At 36.9% G+C, this 19,318-nt stretch overlaps 1 protein-coding gene and 1 long non-coding RNA gene across 4 annotated transcripts in view; both read left to right on the forward strand.

The window, feature by feature from the left end:
• Window positions 1–8,580: 8,580 nt before the first annotated feature.
• LOC110057480 (uncharacterized) lies at window positions 8,581–11,022 on the forward strand. The gene is made up of 2 exons (XR_002297559.2): window positions 8,581–9,458; window positions 9,902–11,022. It is a non-coding gene; the product is annotated as an uncharacterized LOC110057480 (long non-coding RNA).
• Window positions 11,023–13,011: 1,989 nt separating this feature from the next.
• Window positions 13,012–19,318, forward strand: part of LOC110057419 (uncharacterized) — a 38,304-nt gene continuing 31,997 nt past the window's right edge. For all 3 annotated transcript variants that reach the window (XM_089297284.1, XM_089297285.1, XM_089297286.1), the window contains exon 1: window positions 13,012–13,244. In XM_089297284.1, the coding sequence (XP_089153410.1) occupies window positions 13,012–13,244 (233 nt within the window). The remainder of the gene's footprint in view (window positions 13,245–19,318) is intronic.

Raw genomic sequence — 19,318 nt, forward strand, 5'->3', positions numbered from 1 at the left:
TTTGAATTTTGATGTTTACCTAGGTAAAGAAAATGATGTTCGTCGGCACATTTATGGGTTGGGTTATGAGGTTGTAACTAAGTTGGTTAGGCCTTTCATGAACAGGAACCATCGTGTATTTTTTGATAACTTCTTTACAACAACTAAGCTGTTAGAACATTTAGAAGTTAATGCTACTTTTGCTTGTGGAAAGGTCAGGTGCAATCGTAAAGATTTGCCAGCATGTGCAAAAGACAAATTGCAAGCTGGGGAGAAGTTGGTTCGCCAGAAAGACCATGTTGTTTTCACCAAGTGGCGTCACAGACAGGAAGTTAGTGTAGTGAGTACTATTGTAAGTCCTTTAGCTGATGATGTTGTGGTTAATCAGGTTGTGAAACCAGTTGTAATTGATTTGTTCAACAAGTCCATGGGAGGCATTGATCATGCCGATCAATTGCGCGGGTATTATTCTGTAGGACGTTCATGTCACAAGTGTTATAGGCATATTTTTTGGTTTTTGATTGATATTTCAATATGTAATGCTTTTGTCCTTTGTAATCACCATCGGTTAGGGAAAGGTCAGTGTAAACTTAGACAGATAGATTTCAGGTTAAGTCTTGCTAAGCAATTGATTGGGGGATTTTCTACTACTGTGTCTGCAGCACAATCCTCAAAGCGCCGTAAGATTGAGGCTTTTGCGCTTGAGCAGGGAAATTCATCGAAACATTTTATTGACAAAATTGAGGGCAGGAAAAGACAGTGTGTTCAGTGTAAGAGGGAGGGTGCAAAGACTCCCAAAGGTCGTCCTATAGAAACTAGTTTTGAATGTGTCCAGTGTAGTGTTGCACTATGTAAAGAAGTTTGCTTTAATGATTATCATATGTTGTAAATTATTTATCATACATGTAATGTAAATGTAGTTGAACCTTGCGTAAACAACCACCCCAAATGTCAAGCTCAGGTGGTCGCTTACGAGAGCTTTGACCATACTGAGTCCCAAGTCTGTCTCATTAGCATATGGTAACTGCAGAGAGTTTCTCCATGTTTTGAATATTTAATCACAGTGAAGTCAATTTCAAGAAAAAATCCAGTACTTCCCGTTGAGAAATTTCCATCTCTTGTACTACTCAGGAATGCGGTAATTTTTACTATGACATTTTATTATCCAATTTCCACTTAATTAACTGTCAAGTTGTCACTTACAGAAGATAAAAACACAATGGAAAATTTCAAACTTTTAGTTCTAAAAGTGGTTATGGTAGCTTACAAGAGGTGGTCGCTTACAAGAGGTTTCAAATATTGTGATCTGACTTGGAAACTTTTGGTTTTGTGGAAAACCAGTTGCTGAGTACAGATGGTCACAATTTACAAGAGGTGGTTGCAACTGGAGGTCTTATTTTCAAATTGGATTGTACATGTATCCAGTTTATGTATTGGCTTTTTTCCCAACACTTTGATTGATATATATATTTTTTTCATAATGGAAATGCTATTGATTTCATAAAATTACAGAAAACAATTATGCCATTTTGTTGCATTGCAAAGAAATTACAGTGTATATAATTCCTTATAGACTTGTAGAGTTACAGTTCATTTTGCAGATATTTTTAATAATTGGCCACTTTCTTGGCTTTCAAATAAACATTAGTTTGAAACCTGGTCTTGTGTTTGTGATTATTGAGTGGCAAAAGTGGTTTTATTTTTAATGCTTGTCGAGTTACACCTTCAGACCTTCAAATATTTCCAGCTATTCAAGGGTGGGTCACAGCCGCCATCAGTGGGTTAATTATTGCCAACAAAGCAATTCCTTTGTTCTTTTCCCTGAGTAGTAATATTTGAGAGAGGGGACGGGGGATGTGCTTAATTACAATATTGGAACTGAACTGTCACTGGAGAAGGGCACTTGTCCAAAATAACCCATCCACATAATCACTCTTTTTAGGGTTGTGCCTCTTAAAAAATACAACAAATAGGTCTTAACCCTTTTTTCCAAAGTGTTAATTCTTCCTACTGACAGCCATACAGTTCTTTTAATATCAGTTCTGGGAATTTGGCAGTGGATCAAAGCAGTATTACTTAGTTGACCATTTTCTTTATTCTCATCACCTGTTTGCTTAATATTGTATTGGTATTGTAATGAGATATTAGATTTTGATAACTGCTGGGATTGAGAAGGTTAAGCATGATGCATGACACTGAAATTCAAAAAGACAATTTGTGATCACCTTGCCATTTTAAAGAGACAATCGAGCTTTAATCTAGAACTAGAATGCCGACTGTACAATTTTTGTATAAAAAATAAACAAACATTAAATTTCTTTACAGTGTTCTCTAAAATATCCTTGCCATAACAAACTCACATATAGTACAACTACAATAATATTAGTCTAAAAATCTCTTAAAGTACTGTACAAAATAGCTATGTTAACTTTTTACCAAAATTGCCTAACAACACCAAAGTTCTTTTCTGGAAATTCGTCAAAAATATAGTCTAAGTAAATTACGTTTCTGAACAGTTATAAAAAATAATGTAATATTAGTCAATTACACTTTCTGCACAAACGAAAGAAGACACTTGAAAAAAATTACATACAAGATATAAATTTGTTAATAAAATCAATCAATCAGTTTTGAAATTACGGAAATCTGTTGATCAATGGACTACAGGTGGACCCTGTTAATTCAAACTCAGTTATTTCGAACTCAAAACCATTTTCCTTAGATTTGCCCTTCAGTCATTTACTATCAACTATTTCACACTCCTGCTATTTCGAACTTTTTTTGTTTCTCTGGTGAGTTAGAAATAGCTTGTTTCAACTGCATTGCTCTCGTTATTTATGTCAATTTATACTGGAATTTTGTTAGATAACAACACAGTTGCAATTGCTAATAAAATGTTCAGTTTAGTAATGACAATGTCTTTCTCTCACAGCCCATTAAACCTCCTCCTGCTGGCAAGAAATATATCCGGTGTCCATGCAATGCTTTACTGACCTGCAAGGTCTCTTCTGTCAGAATATCTTGCCCTCGAGTAAACTGGTAAGTTGCTGTGTTTTGATGTAGACTTGTTTTTACCCCAAGGTGCCTCAGAATTTTGTTTAGGGGTATGCATTGAAGGTCTGTTGACCAGTTGGTTGTGCTGTGCAGGAAGGTTTACAGGTTTACGTGATAGGCTTAGTTCCATGTGTCAGGGGTTTCATTAAGGCCAGACACTGGGTAAATCGACTGGCTGTGAGGATGACTTTGGTACTCACAACATCAGTGTAAAAAGTGACATACTGAAGAATACTGCCCTGCAATAGATAATACTTTACAATGTGTTCATGTTGCTACACACTGTATACGACCATACAGTCAAAAAATGATAGAAAGCAAATCGTAGTAAATGGTCCTCCTGTTTGCAGAGCACAAAGCTAATTGGCGTAATGAAAAAAAATTGTACTACCTTTTCAGGCACTTTAACAGAGAGTGGTAAATTTGGGAGTATAACATGTTTAAAAGTGTTTTGAACTCGCCTTATATTTTTCAGCAAGCGAATTATCAACCTTGCTCCAACTCCAGCTGTACCTCCAACAGTGACAGTGCCTTCTATGAACAGAGCCCAGTTCAGAGTCACTTGTGGCCACTGTAATGAGATCTTTATGGTAGGTACATTCTGACTTATAAAAAACGTTTCTTTCCGTGGTTTCTTTCCGTTTTGGCTGACACACTTTTGTGTTTTTGCTCAATTATCCAGTTTCACACAACAAGCCACCTTGCCAGATGCCCTCACTGCAGAAGAATGTGAGTATAACATTTGTCATTCTCTGCATTTTTTTTTTTTTTTATCACTTTTTTTACTTGGAGTATTGTTTTAAACCCGTGTGGTGAATGTGTTTATTTCAGATCTTCAGTGGGAAATCATTTTGCTAAAACGCGTGCCACCATATTTGCCATCATTGGCTTCATTTTCTTAGCAGCAGGTATTGGGGTGACTGTGGGAACACTGGACCTTGCCCGAAATTCTGGAGGTAAGTGATCTATGATGTTGAGTTATGTTCAAGACATCATGCTTGCAAGCTCTATGTAAATCTGGTATATGCTTGTGTTGTGGGCTATACTTACAACTGTATATGTGGCCGTGGTGTAGGTCTCTGAGCCTGTTTAAAGAGCTATCTCTTTGAAAGTGCAATATTGCTGTTAACAACAGAAGACCTGGAGGCATAACCACCTCATGTGGCTTTTGTAGGTGATCAATGTACTTTCTTCAAAATAAAGGGAGAAAGCAGTTCACCTCCAATAAATTTAATATCCTCGATCTAAGCACACAAATAATATATCACCATTGGCCCATGATTTGTGTAGAGAGAGAATATAATTATTATTCCTTATTTACAAGGACGCACGGTGCCCTCATAGGTAGTACCCTCAACTCCAGATTGAGCAGTCTGGATTTGAGTCCTAGCCGTGGACATTGTGTTATGTTCTGGAGCAAGACACTACTCTCACAATGCCTCTCTCCACCCAGCTATATAAATGGGTAATGGCAAATTTAGTGCTGGGGGTAACCCTGTGATGGACTAGCATCCCATACAATGTGGGAAGTAGAAATACTCCTAGTCATTTTATGCTACAGAAACCGGGATAAGCTCTGGCCAGCTCTTTACCTATTTATGAGGAGAAATTAATTGCTGGTTGTGTTCTCTCTAGGCATATATGTGGTATGGATTGGAGCATTCGTGGCTGGGATTCTGAACTTGATCAGAAGTTGCTACTACTGTACAATGACAGTTAGTTCAGTTGAAGGGGAGCCTTAAAAATCTGACCACAGTCACACCTCTTTTGAAGACAAACAGTGCTGGTCCTTGCATGCAGATTTTTAACTTGTAGAGACGTCAAGAGTGATAGATGTAACAGTCTAAGACCCAGTTTTGACCATTATGCTTTTTGCACGTCTGTTTTTGCTTTGGTTTACACGACTGTAAGATTTCTGTTGTTTTCCAATGCTGCACAGTGTACAATGCATCCTGGCCAAAACTGGGTCTTTAAGACCAAAATGTCATGTATGAATTTAATGGACCATGGTGTACATTAGAGCAGGTTTTTCTGCCCACACCACTATTAACGAGGAATTGTGTGTAACATTCCTGGTTGAAAATTATTTTAATGTTGGTTTGTTTTTTTTTTATCTGGCATTCTGGTAAAGATTTTTTTTTTTTAAATTTAGATTGTAGAGATTTAACTTTAAACAAAGTGCATGTGGAAGTGTTATACTTAAAAAGGTTTACCACTACTGTCATCTGCTGATTAATGAAAATGTATTCAGATTTGACATCTCTGTTGGTTTCCAAGTTTTTCAGCAAGTCACAAAGCCAACATGTGCCAAGCATTTTATTGGTCTTCTCATGAGTACATCAAAACTTGATCTATAAACGTGTGGTGGTGTACTTTAGCAATATTATCGATAACATTAGGTGAAAATGAGAGAGAGCTCACGTATAATTTCTACTTGGAAAGCAGTTATAAGTATAGAGATTTTGATGAAAAAAAAATCAAATTAATTAAAACTAGTTCAAAGCTCCAGCATGTGATATACAATTGTAACTAAATACATGTTTCTTAGTTTAGAATATAGTCTGGTAATTTGCCAGGAAAGGGTTTGCTTTGTTTGACCCTAAGTGCCAGAAATGGCATCCCCCCTATTTTTTTTCTTTTTTTATTCAAGGAAAGCAAGGCTTTCTTTACTCTACATCACTTTTTTAAGGGAGAAAATATTTCGCTTGTTCTCCCACCACAAACCCCCCCCCCCCCCTTCCCCCGCACTCCCTTCCAATTTTAACGCCCAGCGGTCAGGGTGTTCCCTTGCACGTTAGCTTGCATTAACTAACTATTGCATGCAACTACGTGCAAGTCTTTTTTAATTGAAACTTCAGCTTTCCAAAAGTTGCCTTGTTCTCATTACTTTCTTGAATTTCATCACATCCATTTATTTCTCATTATTACTCCCGGTTAGTGTCAAAGTAATCATTGTGGATTACACCGTCTTTTAAGGTACACTTTACAGGTCATGATTTTTATGACAGAAGCTAAATTTAAATGAGATTTGTTGACTTAGATTTTTTAGAGGAAAGAGAGTTGTTTAATAGTAGTTATGGCATTTGAAACCCCTTGAAAGAGGTTTATGTGGATCTTTATTAACGAACTGAGTAAATGTGGTTTTAAAAAAATATAACTGATGAGCCCTTACGGTCAATAATTGTTTACTTCAGACATAGTTATTTTAGACTTAAGCTGGTTTCTTTTTGTTTCTGATAAATGTTTCTTAGCCATGCTGAGATACTGAGAAACTATTTCAAACGTGCGTAATGAAATTTGACTCTCGAGTTTCATTTTGTTTGACGCGTCGATTTTCCGAGAACTCTCTTCTTTTCGGTGTTAGCCTTCTCTGGCAGACTGCATGGCTAATTTGCATCAAGATAAAAAGAAAACCATCATGGCGGCTGTCGTGATTATGCTCTGTTACATGTAATTTTTGTCACCTTGTGTATATAAAACATTAAAATCTGGATCATTGGAGAATGCAGTTCCAGAGTTTTCATTGGTCTAGTCATCGTGGTTTACGAGCAACCCGTGTTCCAGATCAGCCATAGCCTACGTGTAGCCGTAACCTCCCTCCCTCCCTCCCACCCGTTTTTTCTCGGGGGCTGGCTACCGCTACACGTAAGCTATATCAATCATTGTAGTAAACGAGTAGCGATTTTTGAGTGACGCTTACTACAGCGAGGGTTTGCATGCAATAATAATAAACATTCTAGCAGGCCTTTCCCTAAAAAGCTTCATGAATTGCGATTCGATCCCCTTCCCTTCCCACGACTCACTCACTATGAAGGACTTTCACCGTGACGCACACTCCGAGGCAACCACAATTTTTTTGTTATTCAACTGACATATCTCGCTAGACTTCTGACAAGGCCTCCGACAACCGACACGTAAAGGCAAGCAGCTTATCCATGCCGGCCTTCCAGAAAGCATGTTCCCCTGATCCCTTGAAAATTTCGCTTTTTCTCCCTTATTCTCCATTAACAAATCACTTCTTATCACGTTATAATTGACTAAAGTGTAGCCCGAGTGAGATCAACTATCACGCATAGAAATCGAGAGCGAATAATCTAATTGTTTTAGTATAAATATTCAAGTCGTTCAAAACTTAAACAACAATCCCCTTAACAGACACGTCGAAGACGCAAAGAGGTTGATCCCAGTTTGTTAACTAGCGCATACTGCAAGGCTACTCGATATAAACAACAGACTAGATAGTGACTAGCGAATAGCCAATATGAGAACGGCATTCGTGATTTTCATACTAAAAAGCTATAGCCAGGGGATGGCTTCGTTCCATTTCTTGTCCTGAAAGAAATCCAGTTTGGCTACACCATTTACTCGGTGTCCTCATTAGTATTGAAGAACACGCATCTATTTTCTACCCAAATTTCACTTTAAAAAATGGTAAGAAGTAGTTTCCCGGTAATTGATCTAAGTTTGATTTTAAGCTAATTCCTTAGTATTGCATTGCGCATCTCTACTGCGCACGATTTTCGCGTCATTTAATAGCGCGCATACATAAGCCCGTGCGCGTACAAAACGTAAGAGATTTCCCTCAAACTGAGCTCGATAGCGAAATAAATGCTCATTTTCTCTTAAACGAGCACGGTGACCCCCGATTTTTTTTTTTTTTTTTTCAGGTATTTGCTAAGAACAGTCAAATAAAGAACATATTTAAAGAAGAAAAAAAGTTTGATAGTAGAACATGATTTTTTTTTTTTGAAAAATAGTTCCGTACTGGGTGTATTTTGGCCATGGCGAGGACTTCAAGCTAACCACGGAACTGTCCGAAAACGTGCAATATTCCCACAACCAGGCAATCAAAAACGGCTTAAATGAAGCAATACTGCTTATGTGAATAAAAGAAGCTTTACTTTCAAGATAAAATTTTGTGTCTTTCGAGTAACCCTACTCGCGCACTCGAGAGATCAGCGGAAATCAACCTAGAAACAAAAATTAAATGAGAACGTTTCTTTTATCATTATCTCCTCGAGTGCACCCTTGAGGATACTTTGACAGCTAAGAATGGTGACGTTTCGTCATCAACACGCTAAGTGAGACCAGGATCCTCGATCTGTACCCGAGACGACGGCCCGACCTTACTATATAAGAGTAGCCCCCCGGGTTTTCAACGTTACGCCGTCTAAGACCGTCTTACAGTCGCTTGCACCGTGTCAAGTTAGTTGTTCTTTGAATTTCTGACGCAAGTACTCAATATCTTACCACAGAAATGATTTTCGCACGAACGTTTCCATATAGAGAAGCTGATTATCATAAATAGCTCACTTCCCGAAGGTGTCCGCTTGTACAGGTTCAACCGTACTCGATTGCCGAAAAAGAAGATATTGAAAATCACAAAAGTGATGAGCTGTATAAATTTTCCAATAATTCAAGCCGTGATTTAAAGTTTTAGACGATCATCAGACATGAGAATTGAGGAGAATTCGAGCGACGTGTTTCGCTATTGTTTATAAGGTATTGTAAATAACTACACATAAATACAGACATCGCGAAATACAATAACTGTCTAATTTCTCGCTCGCTGATTGGCTCATTTTTATCATCAATAAGAGTACAGACTGATAAAATTTTAATTTATGCAAGCTTTCAAGTTCAGCTCTTAAACTGTCAACTTTTTAACCAATGAGATTTTATTGACTCTTTTAAGTAGCCAATCAAAAAGCGAGAAAAGCTATTGACAATGTTCGCGTCATTTTGAATAAAATTCACTTATCTTTGCTTGCGGCAAGTTTACGGCGTCTTTTCCCCTCATTTGTTCCCGGCATTTACCATTTTGGGGTCAGTGGCATCAAAATTGTCAATGTTTACAGACGATCCATTTTCCAAGTTCAGTGGCTCTTTGCCACTTTGATTTACATGTAAGACTGTCAACTCGTTTTATCAAGCAGTTTCGTGGTTTTCTTTGCAAATCATACAGAACTACAGCTGGACCTAAAGGCAAATAACACAAACAGGTGTCACGCACTAATCCCTCTCGAAAGTAATTTAGCATAAATATTTTTACATCATTAAACAAGCCTACAAGCCCTTTGCATATTACTTAAACGTCTTTGCATCATCTGAAGCAGCGTCCAAACTGTGTTTATGGCGCTTTCAACAAAACGGTTTGATGACCGCGTTTCGCGTTTCGCCTTAATATTTCTGTTCTTTTTCTGCATTGTGGGATTTCTACTGGGAATCGTGTTTATTTATCTGAATGTGAACGATCGAATAAGCAAGCTCGAGCAGAAAGTTTTTCCCGCGAGCAACGAGGGATCGGACTCATTCACCACAGCGGCGTCTCGAGTTTAGCCGGTACACTGAACAAGGGACATTATACATCTAGATCAATCTGCAAGAGTGGAAGAGAACTCATATGGATCCCAAGGATGATTAAGGTACTTGAACTTTTGTTCTCTGCTTTTTAGTTTCGAAACGATGACTTTGCATTTTAAAACACGAAAGAGTAAATAACTAATCTAAGTATTTGAAAGAGTGAACGAGAACGAATCTGCCGGAAAATTAGAATCCCAAGACACTCCAAGCGCGGCTTACGTAAAGCAATAATATCGCGTACCTTTAAAACCAATTTTACCGGAAATTAAGCTCGATGAAGTAAGGACGTTTTGATCCTTCTTTGTACAATCTATTTGTATGCTTGTGCTATTTTGATGAACATTCCTTTGAAACTAACGAACAGAGTTAATACTAGTTTCAAACCTGGGTAATAAATGCGTAATCTAATGAGAAGTTTCTCTTCTAGAACAGCAAAAATGAGACATGATACGACTTTATCTTCCATGAACATGCTCTCATTAAATTCATCACATTTTTCTTTCAGATAACGCGGCCAAGGTCTACTGACAAATAGAAACAAAAGCCACTGATTTTTTTGAACTGAGACAGGACTTCAGGCTATGGAAAGCGACTCTCTGCATTCCATGTGAATATTCAGTGTGTTCAGGTCTCTTTTTTCCTTCATTATTTCATTATTCCACGAAGACAGGCCTCCACTGCGAAACTGGTACTCATCCTCAATCGCATTTGGAGATTGGAGAGTGTAATTTAGGGAATTAAAGTACGATATGCAATGATGCGGAGACAATTCTCCCCTAGCTCAGTCAAGAGGGATTGAATCGAACTACATGCATGGAGACCCAACTGAATACCAATTCAGTCTTTGTTAGAGTCTGCACTTGAAATGATTGTAAATAATAGTTGAAACAGGACAGTCACGCTGGACTTGAACAGAGCGGTCATACCGCTTGCTTTCCTCATTCGACCGTCTTCTTGTTTACCTGTGTGCATGCATGGTTGGCATCTACTCTGTTTTATCAAACACAAACACACAGTCGTGCGTCTACCGTGTGAAACACCTCGGTCGAAAACATAAATATTGGCTACGGTTTGCTGATTTTTGGTGATTCCAATTAGCAATAAGAAAGGACATAGAGGTAGGAGTAGTCTTAGATATTACATGAAAGGAAGTAAAATCACAAAAGGCTTGCATATCGATACATAAACGCGAGTCCCTTACGAAGGTAAACTTTTTAAAGCCATCACCGGCGAAGAGTGTTCCAAAATAAAAGACAATTTCGCTTTCTGGATATACTCTCACGTGATTTCTTATCATATCGTTAGTATGGCGGTAAAATTAGAGAAAAAGTACAGTAACAGCCACCAAACTTTCAGAATGATAATACGAAGTACTACGAATATACATACGTGTCATGAACAATTTGAAAGATCAATTCCATAACACGTTTTGTAATTGCCGGCGCATTTTAGGCACCGTTTCTGTCGCTGGCAATGGCTGACAAATACTAGTATAATTCGCTAAGAGATCTAGGAAAAATCTTCGTTCAGGTATGGCAGGTCAGTCCCAGAATTTTCCTATTTAGGAACTTTAGGGCTGAGCCGTGGAAAATGTAACATTGGAATATTAAAGCATATCTTCATCCATTAGTGAGTTTTTTCTTTAATTACTGATTAAGCTTGATTAGTGAGACGCTGATTCAGTGTGAATCGAACTTTAAAGCTTTCTTTACCAAGCAAGAAACAACTTAACTGTGATTATTCTGATTTGAAACAAACAAGAAACAACTTAACTGTGATTATTTGTACGTGCGGTACTAATTATAAGCCGCGTAGTTTACTTTGAAACGTTGCGAGCGTAACCTTTAGTTAAACTCAATACTAGCATCTGCGGCGCTAGAAAATATGATTTTTTGAGCCGTTTTGGCCTGAGATCAGGTATAGATTTTGACGTACTGTTTTGGTTTCAAGGAGGGTAAACTGACCATTTTGGTCTGAAATACATTACGTTTGTCGCTCTGGTCTGGAATTGGGTATAACTGCGTAGTTTAGTTGAGACTAATTTTTACTTATCATACATGATTGGTGAATTTACAGCGTGTTCTCAAGCGTTTTCGAGCGTAGACGCCGCACCTGGTTAGCAGACAGAGGTTGCGAATTAGGTTGAGGTGTTAATTTTAAAGATCTTAAATAGGGCAACGGCATAATCAAAAATGGCATATTTTGGTCTGAGATAGCTAGGATGAGAATTTCATAAAAAGCGCTGCACACCCCAGGGAACTGTTATAGTCGTCGGGAACATTCGGGCTTCCATTCAGTACGTTGTGTTCAATAACTGAAGAGCTTGTTCACTTTTTTTGGGCTGAGCCTATCTATCGTTTTATTTAAGAAGGGCTAAGAGACTGGCAAAATATGTTCGCTCAGCAAGGTTTCGTTATATCCGGGTTTTACTGCAATCCCGGCCAAAAGTAGTTGGGACACATGAGCTGTATCGCGTATCCCCCTTCCCCCCTAATCAATGTTGGAAAATATCGCGGTTTCTCCAACAAAAAAGGGGAAAATCACCTGATTATCAACATTGAAAGTGGGGGGAGGGGAGAACTTGCTTCGTGTCCCAACTTTTTTGTCTGGGATTGTGGGTCGAGGAATATCGTTCAAAATACCGAGCACTTCGTTATATTCGAAGTCCCGCTGTATGACAAAACCGTTACTTAAAGGATGCAAATATTGAAAAGACCAGGCAGAATCCAAATTAACCTTTTCAGCTATACGAAGTCGGCTCCGCGAATCATGTGACTTCATCTTGTGTTTAACGAAGTATAACAACCCGAGTGTGACACGACATCAAAAACCAATACTGTAGTAGTACTGACAGTTAATTAATTGATGGCTTTCAGACCAATCTGTTTTTTTTATGAATATCCTATCCCATGTTTTGAATTTTGTTTTTATTTATTTTCATCATTGCTGCAGTCACATTTCGTCCCAGATGTATATGCGTTTCCGACAAAATTTGAAAATATACAAATCAGTAGTATTTTTTGAGAATCAAGTGAGGCTCGGTAACAGACTGAAACGGTGAAAGTTTGCCAAAATTGAAAGTCTAGTTTCGTGGTACTTAATACGTCATGGCACAATGTCACGTCCGTATAGCACAAGAGAACAGTGTATAGAATATACATCCTGGTTTGTAACCGTTGTTTGTTTTACAGTGGTCGATCAGTGTTTACAATCGAGATAATGTGACTCATTTCATTGTAGTTCGACATTTCTTCTCCAATATGCCTCAACTGTTTCAAACTCGACTGTAGCTAGCCCACTTCTTATTCTTCAAACGGAGACATGACAGACATACACACGGAGTCACGGAGGTATATATCTCCGTTTTTGTTCTACCGGAAAAAAAACTCAAACAAATCAGCGTTACAGCAAAACTTTCTAAATATTTACAGACGCTTTATTTTTGACCGTCATCTTAATGGAAGTAGTAAACGCGAAAAAAGTCTCGACGATAACCTCCTTCGTAGCTACTAATATGATGTTTCGTGTGAAGACGTATCGTTCCTTCCCATTTCAGAAGACAAAGTTCTTTGTTTCTGTGAGGGTTTGAATTAACTCAGAACGACTACGTTCGCTATGAAATTTGGCAAATCTCGCGTCGGCCTGCATTTCGCGACTGTTTTCGCGATGTGCTTTGCATTTCAGCGCATTTCTGCCATGCAAGAAACTTTTGACAATTTTCGTCAAGAAGACGAAGTTGCTGCAAAACATCCCGAACCGATACGAGATAAAAGATCAGTCAAAACTAATTCGTCTACTCATCCAAACCTGCCGGACATAACGAAACGACTGGAAGCCGTGGAAAAACAGTGAGTGGTAACTTACGACGTGCAACCTCTGCCAAAATTCCGTATTTTCTATACGTGCATGTAAATAGAAATTTTGCCTCATCTGATACAAGAAATACGCCCCGGTCTGTTGATAAAATTAGTATATAAATACGGATTGAACGGGATTAAGAATTCACTCACAAAACAGTACCGCCACCGATTATCTTATCTCTCAGTTACTGTTGTTTGTGCAGTCGCTATTCTGTCTACTGGTATTGGTTACGTTATGCTTTTAATTGTGGCTGTTGTCGGAAAGCCTCAGAGTACTTGGATTTATAAGTCGTTTAGTTTGTTCTCTCGAGTGAGTTTATTTCAGTGTAGTTAAGCTGCCATTGCTCCAGTTTGTATAGTTCAGTTCTGTACGGTTTGCTGTAATTTGTGTAGTTACTGTAGTTGGTGTAATCACTGTAGTTTGTGTAGTTACTGTAGTTTCTGTAGTATCTGTAGATTCTGTGTTTGTGTGGTTACTGTAGTTTGCGCAGTTACTGTAATTTTTATTCTTACTGTAGTTTGTTCCGTTACTGTAGTTTGTAGTTACTGTAGTTTTTATAGCTACTGTCGCTAGTAGAGTTAATGTAGTTTGTGTAGTTACTGTAGTTTGTGTAGTTACTGTAGTTTGTGTAGTTGCTGTAGTTTGTACAGGTATTGTAGTTTTTATAGTTACTGTAGTTTTTTTAGTTGCTGCAGTTTGTGTAGTTACTGTAGTTTTTTGTAGTTACTGGGGTTTGTATAGTTACTGTAGTTTGTGTTGTTACTGCAGTTTGTGTAGTCACTGCATTTTATGAAGGTACTGTAGTTTGTGTTGTTACTGTAGTTTGTGTTGTTACTGTAGTTTGTGTTGTTACTGTAGTTTGTGTTGTTACTGTAGTTTTTTGTAGTTACTGGGGTTTGTATAGTTACTGTAGTTTGTGTTGTTACTGCAGTTTGTGTAGTCACTGTATTTTATGAAGGTACTGTAGTTTGTGTAGTTACTGTAGTTTGTGTTGTTACTGTAGTTTGTGTTGTTACTGTAGTTTGTGTTGTTACTGTAGTTTGTGTTGTTACTGTAGTTTGTGTTGTTACTGTAGTTTGTGTTGTTACTGTAGTTTGTGTTGTTACTGTAGTTTGTGTAGTTACTGTAGTTTGTGTTGTTACTGTAGTTTGTGTTGTTACTGTAGTTTGTGTTGTTACTGTAGTTTGTGTTGTTACTGTAGTTTGTGTTGTTACTGTAGTTTTTTGTAGTTACTGGGGTTTGTATAGTTACTGTAGTTTGTGTTGTTACTGCAGTTTGTGTAGTCACTGTATTTTATGAAGGTACTGTAGTTTGTGTTGTTACTGTAGTTTGTGTGGTTACTGTAGTTTGTGTAGTTACAGTAGTTTGTGTTGTTACTGTAGTTTGTGTTGTTACTGTAGTTTGTGTTGTTACTGTAGTTTCTGTTGTTACTGTAGTTTGTGTAGTTACTGTAGTTTGTGTTGTTACTGTAGTTTGTGTGGTTACTGTAGTTTGTGTTGTTACTATAGTTTGTGTTGTTACTGCAGTTTGTGTAGTCACTGTATTTTATGAAGGTACTGTAGTTTGTGTTGTTACTGTAGTTTGTGTTGTTACTGTAGTTTTTTGTAGTTACTGGGGTTTGTATAGTTACTGTAGTTTGTGTTGTTACTGCAGTTTGTGTAGTCACTGTATTTTATGAAGGTACTGTAGTTTGTGTTGTTACTGTAGTTTGTGTGGTTACTGTAGTTTGTGTTGTTACTGTAGTTTGTGTTGTTACTGTAGTTTGTGTTGTTACTGTAGTTTGTGTTGTTACTGTAGTTTGTGTTGTCACTGTAGTTTGTGTAGTTACTGTAGTTTGTGTTGTTACTGCAGTTTGTGTAGTCACTGTATTTTATGAAGGTACTGTAGTTTGTGTTGTTACTGTAGTTTGTGTTGTTACTGTAGTTTGTGTTGTTACTGTAGTTTGTGTTGTTACTGTAGTTTTTTGTAGTTACTGGGGTTTGTATAGTTACTGTAGTTTGTGTTGTTACTGCAGTTTGTGTAGTCACTGTATTTTATGAAGGTACTGTAGTTTGTGTAGTTACTGTAGTTTGTGTTGTTACTGTAGTTTGTGTTGTTACTGTAGTTTGTGTTGTTACTGTAGTTTGTGTTGTTACTGTAGTTTGTGTTGTTACTGTAGTTTGTGTTGTTACTGTAGTTTGTGTTGTTACTGTAGTTTGTGTTGTTACTGTAGTTTGTGTAGTTACTGTAGTTTGTGTAGTTACTGTAGTTTGTGTTGTTACTGTAGTTTGTGTTGTTACTGTAGTTTTTTGTAGTTACTGGGGTTTGTATAGTTACTGTAGTTTGTGTTGTTACTGCAGTTTGTGTAGTCACTGTATTTTATGAAGGTACTGTAGTTTGTGTTGTTACTGTAGTTTGTGTGGTTACTGTAGTTTGTGTTGTTACTGTAGTTTGTGTTGTTACTGTAGTTTGTGTTGTTACTGTAGTTTGTGTTGTTACTGTAGTTTGTGTTGTCACTGTAGTTTGTGTAGTTACTGTAGTTTGTGTTGTTACTGTAGTTTGTGTTGTTACTGTAGTTTGTGTAGTTACTGTAGTTTGTGTTGTTACTGTAGTTTGTGTAGTTACTGTAGTTTGTGTTGTCACTGTAGTTTGTGTAGTTACTGTAGTTTGTGTAGTTACTGTAGTTTGTGTTGTTACTGTAGTTTGTGTTGTTACTGTAGTTTGTGTTGTTACTGTAGTTTTTTGTAGTTACTGGGGTTTGTATAGTTACTGTAGTTTGTGTTGTTACTGCAGTTTGTGTAGTCACTGTATTTTATGAAGGTACTGTAGTTTGTGTTGTTACTGTAGTTTGTGTGGTTACTGTAGTTTGTGTTGTTACTGTAGTTTGTGTTGTTACTGTAGTTTGTGTTGTTACTGTAGTTTGTGTTGTTACTGTAGTTTGTGTTGTCACTGTAGTTTGTGTAGTTACTGTAGTTTGTGTTGTTACTGTAGTTTGTGTTGTTACTGTAGTTTGTGTAGTTACTGTAGTTTGTGTTGTTACTGTAGTTTGTGTAGTTACTGTAGTTTGTGTTGTCACTGTAGTTTGTGTAGTTACTGTAGTTTGTGTAGTTACTGTAGTTTGTGTTGTTACTGTAGTTTGTGTAGTTACTGTAGTTTGTGTTGTCACTGTAGTTTGTGTAGTTACTGTAGTTTGTGTAGTTACTGTAGTTTGTGTTGTTACTGTAGTTTGTGTAGTTACTGTAGTTTGTGTTGTTACTGTAGTTTTTTGTAGTTACTGTAGTTTGTGTAGTTACTGTAGTTTGTGTTGTTACTGTAGTTTGTGTTGTTACTGTAGTTTGTGTTGTTACTGTAGTTTGTGTTGTTACTGTAGTTTGTGTTGTTACTGTAGTTTGTGTTGTTACTGTAGTTTGTGTTGTTACTATAGTTTGTGTAGTTACTGTAGTTTGTGTAGTTACTGTAGTTTGTGTTGTTACTGTAGTTTGTGTTGTTACTGTAGTTTGTGTAGTTACTGTAGTTTTTTGTAGTTACTGTAGTTTGTGTAGTTACTGTAGTTTGTGTAGTTACTGTAGTTTGTGTTGTTACTGTAGTTTGTGTTGTTACTGTAGTTTGTGTTGTTACTGTAGTTTGTGTTGTTACTGTAGTTTGTGTAGTTACTGTAGTTTGTGTAGTTACTGTAGTTTGTGTTGTTACTGTAGTTTGTGTTGTTACTGTAGTTTGTGTTGTTACTGTAGTTTGTGTTGTTACTGTAGTTTGTGTAGTTACTGTAGTTTGTGTAGTTACTGTAGTTTGTGTTGTTACTGTAGTTTGTGTTGTTACTGTAGTTTGTGTTGTTACTGTAGTTTGTGTTGTTACTGTAGTTTGTGTTGTTACTGTAGTTTGTGTTGTTACTATAGTTTGTGTAGTTACTGTAGTTTGTGTTGTTACTGTAGTTTGTGTAGTTACTGTAGTTTGTGTTCTTACTGTAGTTTGTGTTGTTACTGTAGTTTGTGTAGTTACTGTAGTTTGTGTAGTTACTGTAGTTTGTGTTGTTACTGTAGTTTGTGTTGTTACTGTAGTTTGTGTAGTTACTGTAGTTTGTGTAGTTACTGTAGTTTGTGTAGTTACTGTAGTTTGTGTTGTTACTGTAGTTTGTGTAGTTACTGTAGTTTGTGTTGTTACTGTAGTTTGTGTGGTCACTGTAGTTTGTGTTCTTACTATAGTTTGTGTTGTTACTGTAGTTTGTGTTGTTACTGTAGTTTGTGTTGTTACTATAGTTTGTGTTGTTACTGTAGTTTGTGTTGTTACTGTAGTTTGTGTTGTTACTGTAGTTTGTGTTGTTACTGTAGTTTGTGTTGTTACTGTAGTTTGTGTAGTTACTGTAGTTTGTGTAGTTACTGTAGTTTGTGTTGTTACTGTAGTTTGTGTTGTTACTGTAGTTTGTGTTGTTACTGTAGTTTGTGTTGTTACTGTAGTTTGTGTTGTTACTGTGGTTTGTGTAGTTACTGTAGTTTGTGTAGTTACTGTAGTTTGTGTTGTTACTGCAGTTTGTGTAGTCACTGTATTTTATGAAGGTACTGTAGTTTGTGTTGTTACTGTAGTTTGTGTTGTTACTGTAGTTTGTGTTGTTACTGTAGTTTGTGTAGTTACAGTAGTTTGTGTTGTTACTGTAGTTTGTGTTGTTACTGTAGTTTGTGTAGTTACTGTAGTTTGTGTAGTTACTGTAGTTTGTGTTGTTACTGTAGTTTGTGTTGTTACTGTAGTTTGTGTTGTTACTGTAGTTTGTGTAGTTACTGTAGTTTGTGTAGTTACTGTAGTTTGTGTTGTTACTGTAGTTTGTGTTGTTACTGTAGTTTTTTGTAGTTACTGGGGTTTGTATAGTTACTGTAGTTTGTGTTGTTACTGCAGTTTGTGTAGTCACTGTATTTTATGAAGGTACTGTAGTTTGTGTTGTTACTGTAGTTTGTGTTGTTACTGTAGTTTGTGTTGTTACTGTAGTTTTTTGTAGTTACTGGGGTTTGTATAGTTACTGTAGTTTGTGTTGTTACTGCAGTTTGTGTAGTCACTGTATTTTATGAAGGTACTGTAGTTTGTGTAGTTACTGTAGTTTCTGTTGTTACTGTAGTTTGTGTAGTTACTGTAGTTTGTGTTGTTACTGTAGTTTGTGTTGTTACTGTAGTTTGTGTTGTTACTGTAGTTTGTGTAGTTACTGTAGTTTGTGTTGTTACTGTAGTTTGTGTTGTTACTGTAGTTTGTGTTGTTACTGTAGTTTGTGTTGTTACTGTAGTTTGTGTTGTTACTGTAGTTTGTGTAGTTACTGTAGTTTGTGTTGTTACTGTAGTTTGTGTTGTTACTGTAGTTTGTGTTGTTACTGTAGTTTGTGTAGTTACAGTAGTTTGTGTTGTTACTGTAGTTTGTGTTGTTACTGTAGTTTGTGTTGTTACTGTAGTTTGTGTTGTTACTGTAGTTTGTGTAGTTACTGTAGTTTTTTGTAGTTACTGTAGTTTGTGTAGTTACTGTAGTTTGTGTAGTTACTGTAGTTTGTGTTGTTACTGTAGTTTGTGTTGTTACTGTAGTTTGTGTTGTTACTGTAGTTTGTGTTGTTACTGTAGTTTGTGTAGTTACTGTAGTTTGTGTAGTTACTGTAGTTTGTGTTGTTACTGTAGTTTGTGTTGTTACTGTAGTTTGTGTTGTTACTGTAGTTTGTGTTGTTACTGTAGTTTGTGTAGTTACTGTAGTTTGTGTAGTTACTGTAGTTTGTGTTGTTACTGTAGTTTGTGTTGTTACTGTAGTTTGTGTTGTTACTGTAGTTTGTGTTGTTACTGTAGTTTGTGTTGTTACTGTAGTTTGTGTTGTTACTATAGTTTGTGTAGTTACTGTAGTTTGTGTTGTTACTGTAGTTTGTGTAGTTACTGTAGTTTGTGTTCTTACTGTAGTTTGTGTTGTTACTGTAGTTTGTGTAGTTACTGTAGTTTGTGTAGTTACTGTAGTTTGTGTTGTTACTGTAGTTTGTGTTGTTACTGTAGTTTGTGTAGTTACTGTAGTTTGTGTAGTTACTGTAGTTTGTGTAGTTACTGTAGTTTGTGTTGTTACTGTAGTTTGTGTA

The sequence above is a fragment of the Orbicella faveolata genome, unplaced genomic scaffold, assembly GCF_042242905.1.
Source record: "Orbicella faveolata isolate gen_17 unplaced genomic scaffold, um_ofav_v1 contig_3, whole genome shotgun sequence".
Lineage (NCBI taxonomy): Eukaryota > Metazoa > Cnidaria > Anthozoa > Scleractinia > Merulinidae > Orbicella > Orbicella faveolata.